Here is a 16677-nt window from a genome sequence, read left to right on the forward strand (position 1 = left end):
TTTTGCCTCGTACTTACCTGCACCTTTGCTGTGCTGCCTGCCATTCTGTGTACCGGACCCTGGCTTGCTTAAAAGATAAAGTTCCTTTTACCTCTAACGCATTGTCTGAGTTTACATGTTGTGTCCTCCCACCTTCTGTACCACGTGACCACGTTATCACGACAATTTTAGTAAGTTGATAACTTCCAAGATGTTGGTACAACATTGTTCACTTAAAAAAACAGTTGGATGTAGGTTGAAAATGGTTTTAAAATAAACACGTTACAATTTGGACTTTAGAGCAGTGGAACACCAAAATGTAAGTCCCTTTTCTGTTGTTTATAAATTAATAAAATATCAAATGACAAGGATCTATTTTAGCCGTTATATAAAACAAATAATGAATGTTTTTACATTCTTTGAATGGAACGAATATTTAATGAGGTGACAGCTGGAGCACACCATTCAATGAGGCGAATGGAATATTCGTACCATTGATTTCATAAACATTCATTATTTGTAGAATATATGAATTATGAAAAGTGGCATACTGTGTATATATAAATATATATTATTTTGTTACTAAAAGAGAACAAAACATCTTGTTATTATTTATAAATCTACTTTTGTTTTTAATAAATGAGAGATAATTTATCTCTAAGGGCTCCTTCACACAGTGCGAATTTGGTTGATTTGCGCATAAAGTGCGCATGAAAAACGTGTAGAATCGTAGCTGCTTCTAACGCCTCCTACACCTGTTGTTACATCTATTTGCCCTCCAGTGGCTGAAAGACAGAGGGTGCGCTGTGCAAGCCCATCACACCCTTTCGCGGCAGGTGTCGGCCAAAGTCCAACTGACACACACGAACAACTAACACCGCTCGCGTGGCACTTAGAAAATGTGTGCCCTTCATACTATCATCATGAAAACAGTCTGCAGACGATAACTGTCGAGGTGGATGTGAAATTTGTTTAAGTGCTCCACGACTGTGAAGTTGCCGAGTGCACATGTGGCGTGCCAGAGTGTCGGCTATCCCCACAACACGTGTGTGTGCTCCCCCCCCCCCCCCCAACACATCTGTGCGTGTGGTTTGTGCCCCTGTAGGCGAGGCATCTCTCATCTGATCACAGAGTGACATCTTGGTCTGTGCGCTGACAGGACAGGGGGCATGGCTGGCTGCCCACAGCTCCAGTTCTGGACATCACAGCTGCAGCTGATGGGAGGAGAAATGGACCATCAGTCCATTTGGACATGCAGCAGGCGATCTGTGTCACGTCTGACAGGACCCACGTGTCGGGCTGTGAGAGGCGCGCCGCAGGACGCAGTCACGTGTCAGCAGAAATACACCATACCAAACAGTGTTTGGTCAGTTATCACAGCACTTTTTTTCTTTTTTTAGAAAATACGTTTATTTGCTTGTTGCTAGCCATTTCACACTCCTGTTACAACACAGTGATTGTGGCGCCAGTAGCGTTTTTAGTACGAGCCGCCACCCGGGGGCCATTTTTGGTGGGGTGGCACCGTGCGCAGGAGCACTGAACAAAAAAATAATCTCCACCGCAAAATGGTTTTTGTGTCAGTGTGTGGAATTGGCAAATTAAAAACTCTGAAAACAGACAGACAAGGTGTAAGAACGGGTTTGAATGTCACTGCAGAGAACAAACTGCCCACTTGCAGAAAAAAAAAAAGTTTGCAGAAAGGAGAGCCAAAGACGGCTTCAAATTTATGCTGTGGTCACATTACTAGCTGAAGTGACTGAATCTGACCCTTTTTTGTGTGCCTGCAAGAGTGTGTGTGTATGTGTTTTTACAAAAAATTTCCAGCAGCTGGCAAGTCTCTTTAATATCATGTACACTGACAAAATAATAATAATAATAATAATAACATTTAAAATGAAGCTTTTCTTCATAATTAACTTGTTTATTTATTATTTATTATTTATTTATTTATTTATTTATTATTTCTATCAAACCTAAAACTTTAGCAGAATAGTTAATGCTTAACTATTTAACTAGTATTTACGCATTTAGCCAAATATTTACAAACATCAAGCTAAATATTTAGCTAAATGTTGAGACGAATATACACCTTAATAAAAGAGATAATTATTTGTCCCTGAAATACAGATTTAAGTAAAGCATCTAATGACAAACATTTAAGATGTTAAGGGTGTGTTTATTCAAATTTGCAACTCATGGATGTTTTGAGCTATTTTGCAGCCTGCAGTCTTTTGATATCAATTTCAATTGAAGGGGCACTTGTGACATATTAATAATAAAATAATAATTTTTAAAAATGGCTGTTTATGCAAATTTTTGTGGCGGGGGAGCTCTCGGAGGGGGTTTTGCCCGGGTGCAATTCTGTGTAGCGCAGTGGTAAAGTTTCTGTCTGGTAATCAGAGCGTGCGGGTTCCAATCCCATGGATTTTTTTTTTTTTTTTTTTTTAACCGGGGTTATTTAACAGCGGCTTCTGTATTGTGTCCCCTTTTATGTATTATTTATATCAACCCTTGTGATATTCACTAATTATACAGCTGGTTTTATTTAATTTTCCTCCATATCAGCGGCGCAATGTGGTGCACCTCATCCCATGGAACACAGTGTTCCTGCTCGAAAGACACCATCGCACGCACAAACCGTCACACTGGCATCATGCATGCCTGCCTGTCAGCGCAGTGTTTCATGGTCCGCTCATATGAGCTCTACCGCCATGAGTCGCCCTGAGTTGTACGTATTCGCACTATGTGTGAAGGGACCCTAACATTTTTATTTGGCACACATCAATAAACCTCTTTTTATATGTTCATTTGTACTTGTTGATTTTCTTTATTAATTATTTATATGTCTTCTGTGATGAAAAAGATAATAAATTTCATACCATGAATTCCTTAATTGGAATAAGCAGTTGAAGATGAGTGTGTGTGTGTGTGTGTGTGTGTGTGTGTGTGTGTGTGTGTGTGTGTGTGTGTGTGTGTGTGTGTGTGTGTGTGTGTGTGTGTGTGTGTGTGTGTGTGTGTGTGTGTGTGTGTGAATTCTGATGTATGTTATACATATTTGTGGGAGTCATAGGCCTATGTTTCTACATAAGGAAAACTATTTTGAAAAGCATGAAACTGGACAATTATGGGGTACCTCTATTTCAACATTTTAACATTGTTTTACACTAAAAATACTTTAGACATTGCTGTTGGGCTATTTTATCTGAAATACAGTGAAGAATTTTGGTGTTTTTGCCTTATGAAAAATGGCGATTATAGGGTATGTCTATTTGTTGTGTGAAAACAGGTAGTGAGGACCAACATTCAGTTTCATTAATGGGACACACAGGCTTCAGAAAAATATAGATTCGTAGAGTTTTTTTTTGGGGGGGGGGGGGGGGTGCACGTATACCTATGTTGGCCCACGGACTAAATTAAGTTGAACAAATTCAGTATAACCACTTAACTAAATGGGTTTCTAAACCTGAGCTAGTCTTTAAAAAGATCAATGCCCATTGTTATATTATTATTATTATTATTATTATTATTATTATTACAGGTGAACCCCGTTAACTCGCACGCATAAGTCCCAATTCGGCTTTACTCCCGGTCAGGTTGTGGACCCTGAAAATTTAGACTACCTATAAAAGTCTGTTTTCATTTGACCATTTGTGGGAGGGATCATCACTGTGGACAGTGATTTCTTCTTCCTCCTCCGGCTGCTGCAGGTCAGCGATGAAGGCAGATGATGCACTGACGAAGCCCTCACTGGCTTGCAGCAGTCGGAGGAGGACCAAAGAAGATCACAAACCCACTCCAGATGTAGAAACCATCACCATCAGGAAGGAATCATGCTTCAAATTGTCAAAACTATTAAAATTAGTGTTTTTGGTCAACTTTTACTCACGGTCCGCTTTTGTAGACCCCAACTCGTGCGAGTTAATGGGGCTCACCTGTATTATTATTACTGTATATATATATGTGTGTGTACAGTGCACATGTTGACATCACCTGTGTTAAAGAACATTATTCATTTTTTTAATCCCCATTATTAGCCTGCCCCTGTCCCAGTGTTTTTGGAAAGTGTTGCACCAGTAATCCACCTCAGTCAAACTTTAGCCATAGTGCTGCTGTGTCTGTTTTTTTTTTTTTTGAAGGTTTGTGTCTAGTTTCTTTAAGAGCCATAGTCTGTAACTGTGAAATGGTTTATAGAAGGGGTTATATATCATGTTTCAGTAGGCCACTGAAAGTCTTTTTAGGGGAAGATATATTGTCCAAATTGACAAAAATTACGTTCTTTATCCAAAGATCCCTTTGGGCAGAAAATTGCGGCCCTTTTTAGGGTAGGGTTAAAGGGGCCAAAACAGTGACATAGTCAAAATGTGAATTTTGACCTTTGAATATCGTTGTGCGCCCTCAGTAAGCCTCATTGAGCTTATGGTATATGAATGTATGGATGGAGTTCTGCCATTTAGCGTTATATTTTTCAAGGCTAACTGAGGGCGCTGCCTATAGGTGGCGCTTCAAGTCACAACTTTTGGCATTTTGGGCTACATTTGGGACCCTCCCAGGGCCTGCACCCTGAATAAGCTTTGCTTATTTATGCATATTTGGATACACTGGGACAAGTTCTTTCCAAATTTGCATAAATGGCGGTGGCTTAGTTAGGGCGCTTTTGCATAGGTAGTGCTCTTTATGTTAAGAACGCGATATTTGGAGATTTTCATTTGGCCATATCTCGGTGCGCCCCCTATGGATTTTAGTGAAACTTGTGTTATTATGTTCCTCTGTATCTCTGCTATTCATGATAAAGATATCAAGAAGGCGTTTTGCCTCATTAACCCACAAGGAGGGTTAATGAGGCCTCAACATTTAATATTGAAAAGCCCATTTGATGTACATTTTGCATTATATCTCAATCAAAAGTGCCTCAGTCACTCTCATTTTTCTGTTATAGATTTACCTACACCACCAAAATTGGATGGAGGTTCCAGTGTTATGCTTGTTTGTCTATCTTCCAGTTATCAGTCGGAAACCAAGTGCCAAAACGTAATGACAAATTGTGCATAACCAATTAGAAGATAACAGGATAACAGTGTTCTGTGAAAACTATCTGAAAAAGAATTCAGAAACCAAAAAAGTTGAAAAAACCTCATAACACCACAAAAAACTTTGATTCAAGTGCATGAACTAAATACATACTCCTGATATTTGATCACAACTAATTTATCTTATGAAAAGCCACTTCTAACAGGACCTTGAAATGTTTTCCAAGGTAAAGATTTTGTGGAATTGGAAGCTAGTGTTGTCAGAGGTTTGTGCTCTACAAGCACGGTGTTTTAATAGGGGGTAACACACGTGCACAAAAGAAGAAAAGATGATCATTACCAACAAACAATGACAGAAATATCATATGGCCCAGTAGGTCAAACCGTGTTCTCCTAACAAGATGATGTCACAGGGTGTCTGATTTTGTCCAGGTTACTATGATGCCCTGCGACCTTCTGTGGCCTTTGAGTTCATCCAGGATCCCTCGGTGGGGCAGATTGCGTTAGCATTCCTGCAAGCCTCCTTCGCCTACAGTGGCTGGAATTTCCTCAACTATGTCACAGAGGAGGTCGTGGAGCCACGCAAGTACAGCAACAAACACACACACCAATTAATCTCTGAAACACGAACAGTCATGTCAGTGTTACGACACCCGTGCCTTTGGGCCCCGTCACACATAACACGAAATTGGGCGAATGACACCAAAACCAGCCAAAAAATGCAGGACAAAAACAGAATTGGCGAACCTCGAAAAATTCCAGCCGCTGTCGGGAGGGACAGACGGTCGGACAGCCATGTACGGATGCCGTACGATCCTGTGGCAATGGTTTTGTACATGCTCGTGTGCACGCACACAAACATAGTGTGACCACGTGAGAGGTGTGATACCACATTGCGCTCACACAGCAGTGGCAGCAATTAAATGTTGGACAAATGAACATAAATCAATGAAAATGTGGTAGGACAAAATGAGAGAGCACAGAACATTATGTAAGACAATCATGTTACTGGTAATGATTTGTAAGTGATGCCTGATGACTTGACTGTCTGTTGGAAATGACGAAACAAATGGATTTTGTTTTGTCTGTTAAAATATTTAATTTCTGTTGTATCGAGCAGAAACTACAAGAGTTATCATCCTTCTGTTCCTTTATGTTCATGAACCATGGCATGATGTAAACAAGTGTAATGAACTGACATGAATGAATTGATGCGTTCATATCAACAACACATCAGCCGGCCCTGTGTGTCCAGCTGTCCAGCGCATGGCACTCCAAAGGACACCATGTCATGTGGGCTATAATTCATGTGGTGGATGTGACATTTGGATCACCAGCTAACCGTTCACATGATCAGATGGATATTTTCACATGGGGCAGCCTGATGGTGTCCAGTGCGCACTGAGGAGCTGCTGAATGTATTGGAAAGGTAACATGTTTTTATTTTTTACCATGTCAGGAGAGAATGCAAACATATATGCATTACGGTAGCACGCTGATCTGTCAGTGAGGCTGTCACTCAGGCTGTCACATGATGGACAGAATGAGTGGATGTTGCAATCGCGTGTCATGTGAGGCGCAGTGGACTGGTGAGCTGTTTTTATTTTTTACCATGTCAAAAGAGCCTGCCCACACATGTGCATCACGGTGGCATGTTGAGCGGTGATGTTCATAGCATGATATGTGATCTCCGGCTGTGAGTAGCTATGACCTCGCCGGTCCAGAGCAGCAACGCACTAACATGAATGGGCTCACACCTCCAGGATGTGGCTGATCTTTCAGTCAGACTGTCACATGATGGCCAGACCGTGTGGATGTTGCAGTTGTGTGTCGCGTGATGTGCCTATCTGGTTGGATGGCGTGCTGGCGCTGTGACACGCAGCCAGAACAGAAGGGTTTTTATTTTATCTCTGTTGTTGTGGTGTGGGAATGCTGCTGGCCAGTGATACCACCTCCAGTGGGACATGCTGGATATGCCATGATGGTGTTCCACAGCTGCCAGCTGGTCCATCATGTACATGACAGCAGTCCAGATGTGCGCACTGCGCTGACAGTGATGGCACTGCACTCTGGCCACCATTCACGCCATTGCCACTTCACCCGCACCTCAACAATGTAGGCTTGTGGTGTGTGTGTGCGTGGGGGAGACGACACACTCACATGGCATTTGTGTTGCGGGGGGCACACTGCACACTTGCATGACATTTGTGTTGCTCGGGAGAAAATGACACACTTCACAGGGGGACCAAGAAAATGCGGGCCATTCGCACAGTCAGCTTGAAAGTGGTTGGTTGTGCTCTACTTTCGTGCTGGGTGCACGAATGGCCCCACCTTTTCGAAGTGCCCCACGAGTGATGTTGAATGTTCGTGGGTGGCACCTGGACTCTGCCTGACTCCTGCCAAGACTGGGTTGAATGGGGCCCTCACACACCATTAGCCATCATTCGGCTGCTGGTGTGAAGGCTGCCTTGATCGCACCATTTGGCCAGGGTTCAATGTAGCTTATGATTTCGTGCAGCTCCTTGGCCGTGGCATATGTCTAGCCTGCGTTTGACATGCCATGCAAATGTTGCAAGCACGATCAGATGGCAGTGCCACCTCATCTTGCCCATTGTTCAGATGAGTTTCCGGCGCGAGCAACATGCAAATGCAGAGTGCATGTGCTGTGCCCAAATGGATGTGGCACTGCTGTATGAGATGTTCAAGGCCGCTACAATTTTTTCACGAGTGGCATTTGAATCCTCCTTCATGCGCCATTCAGTCTCAATCATATTATGTGTGAAGGGGCCATTACATTTGACACCGATTCATGCAAATTAATTCTTAAACAATCAGTGTCATAATATTTGGTTCTTTGTGGTATTAATATGTGCTCAATTCTGTCCTGCCAACACACAACTCATCCATATTTAATTCACATTAGCTTGAAACTGTTGGAGTGGTAAAAATGGTAAATGGACTGCATTTGTATAGCTGTTTTCCAATCTGCATCAGACGCTCAAAGCGCTTTACAATAATGCCTCACATTCACCCCGATGTCAGGGTGCTGCCATGCAAGGTACTCACTACACACCGGGAGCAACTAGGGGATTAAGGACCTTGCCCAAGGGCCCTTAGTGATTTTCCGGTCAGGCTGGGATTTGAACCAACGATCCTTTGGTCTCAAGCCCCAACACTTAACCACTAGACCATCACCTTAAACAGTTATGAGCTGGAATTTGACATTTCAGGGTCATGTGACAGTAGAAAGTGACACGACTTTATATTAACATTTAACACAAACTATAAGTGTATCTGTAACTGTTCAGGAGCACACGCTAGTGCAACAGGCCATCGCCATCCACCACCCAACACACCCACCCTTGGTCCGGAATGACAACCACCCAGATAGACAACTGGTCTTGAAGCTCCTCAAAAACAGTCATTCTAAATGACTTTGACCGTTCAAGGTCACCTAAAGTCAAAGGTCATTTGACCAGTAGAAGCGTGATACATATAGGTGTATGTTTTAACCAATTCCTTAAAATAGCCATTTCAAGTATTCCCTCTAAATACTGGAGCAAAAACCTTGGCCTTGAGCTGTGACCTTGGATTTTAACTGATTTCTCTCTCAGTCAAATCAAATTTGTCTTTTTCTGACTCTCAAACATTCCACCAAGTTTGGTGCAAATCAGATCAAACCTCTTTGAGTGATTTTGTTCAGATACACTGAACCTGAAAATGATACACCCTCATTACTACTGTGCGTGGGTCTCATAATGTATGACAATAAAATCTATGAAATCTAGACTTTGAGTGATTTAGTGTATCTTCTGATTCATTTAACAATTTCAGAGTCAACCACTTTGTTCTAGTATTTATCATGTTCATGAGCCCTGTTGGTAACTACTATGGTAAAAATAAAATCAATTGAACCGCATGCAGTATGTTCTAATGGAATTAATTAGTGGTAATTCTGACAAAAAATTAAATCAAAATTGACAGCTAACTTGTGGCTTACTGATTTACATCAATTTAATTTAATACATTTTCAGAGATGAAGGAATAGATTGTGATGATTCTACATTGTCACAGTTTTTCTACAGTGAGGAAAATAAGTATTTGAACACCCTGCAATTTTGTAAGTTCTCCCACTTAGAAATCATGGAGGGGTCTGAAATTTTCATCTTAGGTGCATGTCCACTGTGAGAGACATAATCCGTAAATCACAATGTATGATTTTTTAAAATAATTTATTTGTATGTTACTGCTGCAAATAAGTATTTGAACACCTGTGAAAATCAATGTTGATATTTGGTACAGTAGCCTTTGTTTGCAATTACAGATGTCAAACGTTTCCTGTAGTTTTTCACCAGGTTTTCACACTGCAGCAGGGATTTTGGTCCACTCCTCCATACAGATCTTCTCTAGATCTTTCAGGTTTGGAGTTTCAGCTCCCTCCAAAGATTTTCTATTGAGTTCAGGTCTGGCGACTGGCCAGGCCACTCCAGGACCTTGAAATGCTTCTTATGGAGCCCCTCCTTAGTTGCCCTGGCTGTGTGTTTGGGGTCATTGTCATGCTGGAAGACCTTTGGCATGCCTTTGGCACCAGGTCTCTTCGGAGGATCCTTGGATAACACCAGGATGATACGAAACCAGTGGTTGCTTAGCAGTGGGAATGGACTGATTGTGTGCCTGGGTGGTTGCCATCCATTACCCAAGATGGTTCTCTGATGTCTTTGATGCATTGAAGCACAGCACCAGTGCATGCACGTAGACTTCACTATCTGATTAGAGGTAAACTAGTGTGTTGTCTGTGGGGATCCACGGGCCCTAGATTGGGGAGTGTTTATAAAATAGGTAGCTGACATTTTTCAAGGGTGGTAATAAATTATGCAATGTTTCTATAAGTCAGCGGCACGACTCCAGTTGCAGCGGCTACCACACACTCACACACCTCAATTTGGAAAATGGACTGTTTCAAGTTTAGTGCACATAAACAGTGTCAAATGTATATGTGTTGTCTTAATTCTGATGTGTGCCATTATTACGGTAAACAAGTAATAATTGTGGATTGATTGCTGTTTGTCTGTGGAATGTGAGTGTGGAAATCTCGTTGTTGTAATGACAATGATAATAAAGCTATCCATCCATCCATAATGAGTTGGAATGGTGTGCAAGTCCACAATGTTTTAGAACCTTAGACCTCGTTTTTAGAAGGGTAACTCAACCCTTTTATTTTCTGTTTATTACATACGTAATTTCTTAAAGTTAATTTACTGCAATTTGCTACATAAATTGTTTAGGTTTTATCATATACACACTATTATTATTATTATTATTGTTGTTATTAATATTATTATTATTATCTGTATTTTTGTAATTATTATTGTTAATTGCTTTATTTCTACTTCTGTTGTGTCATTTGATTTTTAAATGGACCAAAATGGAAATACGTGTTTTCACTTTCTTGTGTCATACATGTATTGTTAATGTATTTGCATTTTACTTCAATTTACAACTTACAAAATAAAATCACGCACGCACACACGCTTGTCATATATAGAGGATTTACCTCCCCCTGCTAGATTTGCACTTGAGTCCAGAATGTAAATATCAGTGTCCATTGTTCAGTTTTGTTATCAAAGGGCTCCTTCACACATAACACGATTGAAGTCAACTAGCGCACGAAGGAGGAATTGCATGCCAGTCATGAAAAATCGGAGCTGCTTCCAAAGCCTCATACACCTGTCGCTACAACTATTCGTGTACACCAGCGGCCGAAAGACAGACAGTACCCTGTAAGAGCCCATTTGCTCCCTCTCGCAGCAGGTGTCGGCAAAATTCCAGGTGACACCAAGAACATCCAACACCGCTCACTTAGAAAATGTGTGGCCATTCGCACTGTCAGCATGAAAATAGTGAGCAGACGATCACTTTCGAGCTGGCTGTGGAATTTGTGTAAGTGCTCCCACGACTGTGGAGTTGCCAAGTAAAACACGTGGCGTGCCACAGTGTCGGCTCCGCCCTCAACACATGGGCCGTTCGTGTGTATTGCATGTGTGTTGTGCACCCCCCAACATGTGGGTGCATGTGTTTTGTGTGCCCCACAACCCCTTGCATGACATGTTGATGTATGTACAGATGGGGAGTGGCCAGCCAAAGTGCACAGCAAGCCGCAGGTGGAATGTATCGTGGTTCCCCGTTTCGTTTTTGGTTTGTAGATTTTCTTCCGGTTTCTGCGTCTTTCGTGTTATGTGTGAAGGGGCCCTAATATACTGTATGTGGCTTCTCTAAAACTATTAGTCCTATCACCATTCAGTTTTGGCACCTGTTCATCTTTGACCCAAAATACATAAACATACCAAACAACAAATGCCAGCTCTACCCAGTTTGTGCGTGATCAAAATTGCACACACACACACAACTTTTTTGGCTTTCCTGCATTCTGTTGTAAGTGCTATTAAGCTAACATGAACCACAATAGCAACATTTAAAACCCCCAAACCCAGAACTCCCATGCTGCATTGCAGCACAATGCCCATTGTTTACTGGTTAGCTAAAATCACTGATTTCTCCAAAAATATTTGTCCTATCAACTTTGCATTTTTGTAGCATTCATCCTTGACACAAAATACGTAAGGTTACCAAACGGCAAATGTCAGCTCTCCCCAGTTCCACCATGATCTAAGCCATACACACACACTCACACAGACACGCGCACAGACACACACACACAAAGGCCACTTATCTATTATAGTATAGATCATTTTATAAAATGACCAAATAATTTCTCGTACTTGTGATTATTGCTGATAGGAATCTGCCTCGTGCCATCTATATTTCCATCCCGCTGGTGACGCTGGTCTACACCATGACCAACATCGCCTACTTCTCCTCCATGAGTCCCAAGGAGCTGCTGGCCTCTAACGCCGTGGCAGTGGTGAGGCTTTCTCTGCGTTCTGATGCTAAAAGTTCTCGTTTTCTATGATTAAACAGGCATAATTAAAGGCATGGCCACTATTGACCTTTAAAATGAAAGGATTGTTGTAATTTTCATCATTAATATGTGGCCGGGTGACGCTAAAAAATGTCTCTGATCTGTCGTGTTGCTCAGACATTTGGTGAGAAGCTGCTGGGGATGTTTTCTTGGGTCATGCCAATCTCTGTCGCTCTGTCCACCTTCGGAGGAATCAACGGTTACCTGTTCACCTCCTCCAGGTAAACCAAAAACACACACACATTCAAATTCAGCCTCAGACTTGATCACTGGCACTGACAGGGTCTTGTTTTAGGAACACAATATGTCCTTATATTAAAGTGGAACTCTGAAATTTTGCATTCAAAGCTCTTTTTTACCTGATGGCCATCAAATTTTGCCATCGGGTATTGCGAAGCCTTTGCATCTGTCCGTCCGTCTGTCTGTACTCAGCATAACTCCAGTCCGATTATTGCCAGAGTCTTCAAATTCACTGGGACCATTCTTGGGACACAGACCTTGGACAAGTTCAGCGATGGCTAACCTTGACCTATTTTAAGAGGTTAAAAAGTCACATTCTATTTCATTCTGTTTGTTTTTTTTTGTTTGATTTTTTTGAGCAGCGGGGTGACAGCCAATCAGAGTAGAGCGGCACCGTGACATCAGTGGCTAGTCTAGCTAGCTGCAAACTCTGTTTTGTTTGTGTGTAAATATAACCTCTTTGTCATATATTATGTAAAGGCTAGTGAGAAAAACACTTCAAAAACTCTGTAACCCAATAATACCTCTGGAGTTACAAGCCATTTCACCGACGTCAACGTGCATGCTAACCTCCGCTAACTCAAAGCTAACTTTTATGCTTGTCAAAAGCTCATGTATGTACACACACATGCCATCCTGCAGATGCCGTTAAAACATAACTATTGTATTGACATTAAGATCTTAATAATTAATGTAAATAACAATAAATGTATACTCAACAAAAATATAAACGCAACACTTTTGGTTTTGCTCCCATTTTGTATGAGATGAACTCAAAGATCTAAAACTTTTTCCACATACACATTATCACCATTTCCCTCAAATATTGTTCACAAACCAGCCTAAATCTGTGATAGTGAGCACTTCTCCTTTGCTGAGATAATCCATCCCACCTCACAGGTGTGCAATATCAAGATGCTGATTAGACACCATGATTAGTGCACAGGTGTGCCTTAGACTGCCCACAATAAAAGGCCACTCTGAAAGGTGCAGTTTTGTTTTATTGGGGGGGATACCAGTCAGTATCTAGTGTGACCACCATTTGCCTCATGCAGTGCAACACATCTCCTTCGCATCATCCGTGAAGAGAACACCTCTCCAACGTGCCAAACACCAGCGAATGTGATCATTTGCCCACTCAAGTCGGTTACGACGACGAACTGGAGTCAGGTCGAGACCCCGATGAGGACGACGAGCATGCAGATGAGCTTCCCTGAGACGGTTTCTGACAGTTTGTGCAGAAATTTTTGGTTATGCAAACCGATTGTTTCAGCAGCTGTCTGAGTGGCTGGTCTCCGACGATCTTGGAAGTGAACATGCTGGATGTGGAGGTCCTGGGCTGGTGTGGTTACACGTGGTCTGCGGTTGTGAGGCTGGTTGGATGTACTGCCAAATTCTCTGAAACGCCTTTGGAGACGGCTTATGGTAGAGAAATGAACATTCAATACGCGAGCAACAGCTCTGGTTGACATTCCTGCTGTCAGCATGCCAAGTGCACGCTCCCTCAAATCTTGCGACATCTGTGGCATTGTGCTGTGTGATAAAACTGCACCTTTCAGAGTGGCCTTTTATTGTGGGCAGTCTAAGGCACACCTGTGCACTAATCATGGTGTCTAATCAGCATCTTGATATGGCACACCTGTGAGGTGGGATGGATTATCTCAGCAAAGGAGAAGTGCTCACTATCACAGATTTAGACTGGTTTGTGAACAATATTTGAGGGAAAAGGTGATATTGTGTATGTGGAAAAAGTTTTAGATCTTTGAGTTCATCTCATACAAAATGGGAGCAAAACCAAAAGTGTTGCGTTTATATTTTTGTTGAGTATATAATTGTATGCAGTGGTGGGCACTGTTCAGCTAATCTGATAACTGATAATTATCAAAGCTAATGTTTTTGTTAACCGATTAGCTTTTCAGATAAGTTTTGAAATCATCATCGGACCAACCAATTATCTTCCGATAAATTTAGTTCCGATAACGTTTAGACGTTTTTTTTTATACATCCAGGGTTTTCATGTATCCCATAATCCCTTGCGCGCCAGAGAGTCACTGCAGTCAAAACAATATAGAGAATCCACACAATGACAATTGTAAATGAATATTATACTACAAAAAATGTATTTTTTTTATGCTTTTCGTCACGTTAATAAAGCACCAGTCACAACCCACTGTGCGTTTTTTTTTTTTTTGCTGTACGTTTTCTGCGGATGCCATGGCCACTACGTTTTTGTGAAAACATACGGAGGCAGTAGCAAGAGGAGGGAGGGAGTACGTTCAACGCACGTCTCTAGGAGTGTAACGATAAAGAGAGTTGACAATAAAGCTGTGTGTGTGTGTGGGATTGCTTTTCTTTTTTATGAGCGGGACCAGAGCGGCAGGTGTTTTTCGGCGTCGGCGATGCATGAGCATGTCCAGCCTGCAGCTACTTGCCTCGAAAAGTTACAGCTAGTTATCATACTGAAGCTGTGGAGTGTGTTTCTGACGTTTGGAAATAAAGTCCAAGTTCAAGTGAGAAGCTGCATTGTGCATGCAAGTCTGTCGGCCTCCATAGTATGTGGTGAGTGCTGTAATCCGTACTGCCTACGTACGGATTTGGTTAATTCAATAGTAATTGAACGAAAATGTGCTGCTTTGAATCTGTACTGCTGGTGAATCCGCAGCCTGACCACAGCGAAAGTTCTGCATGCACTAAAACCTCTATGGCGTGTCTGCGTGCTCCTAAATTCGTACTGAGAGAGAACTGAGGGAGAACTGGTGACCCAAAAAAAAAAATCATTTCCTTTAACACCATACTGATATAACCGCAATATCACCCAAGTCATCCAGAGGCATACATTTTTAACTTATGGTTCAAATTTTAACCTACTCATTTTGGACAAGTTGTTTAAAATTACTGTCATGTCTGAAGTTTTATAAAGTGAAAATATCAGATATATGTTTTCGTTTTAAAGTAATGTGCTAATTTTTTAGGTTTTGTGAGCACATGCTGTGCCCGGCAGCAATGCATTATGGGTAGCATAGGGTAATCTCAGCCGTTCACAACAGGACAAATGCATTTTAGACACTCTGTTCAGGCTCCACGGACAACAGCATTAAACTCTAGTGCCTAAAACTCTCATGAATATATTCTCTGGGTTTATAGACGTTATTGTATTTGCGTTTAAATTCCACGCATCTTAAATGTAGCAGACGGATTATCTGGAATTTTGTTTGGCAAGTTTTCAAGGCCGCTACTGCCATCTACTGGCCAGTAGTGTTCATGGCAGTATTCGCCCCAAGTACTAAGCGTCTGGGCACCAGTAGATGGCAGTGTTCTATTTATTTTGACCCGGTTATATCAGATGGTAGTCAAATCAACTTTTTGGCTTTGCAAATGGCTTTTTTTTTTTTTTTTACAAATTAAGTTTAAAAACAAAACATTACAAGACAGCTCTGCGGTTGGATGTTTTGTAGCTCTTCAGCAGCAGGAGGTGGTCGTGAGATGTTAAAACTTGTTACTCCACTACACGATGCAGGACGCGCGATTAACCTGAAACTCGGTCCAAAAAATTCTCGCACGAATGAAAAATCATCTGAAAAATGGCCAAAACACGCACAGTGTAAAGCCAACATTTATGTGTCAAGATAAGGCTTTTCAGAACTGACCAATTGTTAACCTTGTCCTTTGTTTTATCTATGTTTTATTATTGCATTTTAACCTGTGAAGTGCTTTGTGACTTATGTCTGTGAAAGGCACTATATAAATAAATTTACTTACTTACTTACTAATATTGAGTGCACGTTTTACAACATCATAAAACGTGCGCACATCATCAAACATTCTCTCCACATGCAAAACATTTTGCGATGACACTTCCAGGGCTCCGTAAAAATGCCTGTTTTTACAAATAAAAATGGAATATTTTACAAAAGCACATTTATCTTTAAACCAACACAGGACACACGTCACATTAACGTGTTGGTTTACATAATGAATGACTGAACCAATCAGTGTTTAGCAGAGGCACTTTTACCCAGAATGCTTTGCAGTCTGTGTTTGTTACAAAACCTCAGAATTAGTGCATTATTCAACATTAAAAGATATATGTTATATTTTAACTTTGTACAAATGACAGAATTGATATTAATGGAGTTATTCTATCAGTATTTTCACAAAACCATAAGTTAGTATGACTTTATTTTTCAAGACCTCCGCCTGACCAGAGCATTATAATTAATAGAGAACTCATTTTTGTGGGTGCTCTCAGGATTCTTTTGTGCAGCTTCCTACAGGGGGCAGCATGGTCAAACATGGAAATACTGGCTCATTCTTTGGGTCTTTTGTCACTTTTGATGCTTTCAAAGCGATCGTGTTAAGTCAATTTCAGCTTCTCAATAATTGCAAATGTACCAGCGCCAATACTGGAATTTATCGATTATCTGTAACTTCCAATACATTTTTGGGTGGTTT

The 16677-nt window shown here is 41.3% G+C and overlaps 1 protein-coding gene across 1 annotated transcript in view; it reads left to right on the plus strand.

The window, feature by feature from the left end:
- Positions 1-16677, plus strand: part of slc7a10a (solute carrier family 7 member 10a) — a 113013-nt gene that overhangs the window by 70823 nt on the left and 25513 nt on the right. The window contains exons 5-7 of the mRNA XM_034185275.1: positions 5439-5592; positions 11805-11928; positions 12103-12206. Coding sequence (XP_034041166.1) covers positions 5439-5592; positions 11805-11928; positions 12103-12206 — 382 coding nt within the window. The remainder of the gene's footprint in view (positions 1-5438; positions 5593-11804; positions 11929-12102; positions 12207-16677) is intronic.

This window comes from Thalassophryne amazonica, chromosome 2 (genome assembly GCF_902500255.1).
Source record: "Thalassophryne amazonica chromosome 2, fThaAma1.1, whole genome shotgun sequence".
Taxonomy (NCBI): Eukaryota; Metazoa; Chordata; class Actinopteri; order Batrachoidiformes; family Batrachoididae; genus Thalassophryne; species Thalassophryne amazonica.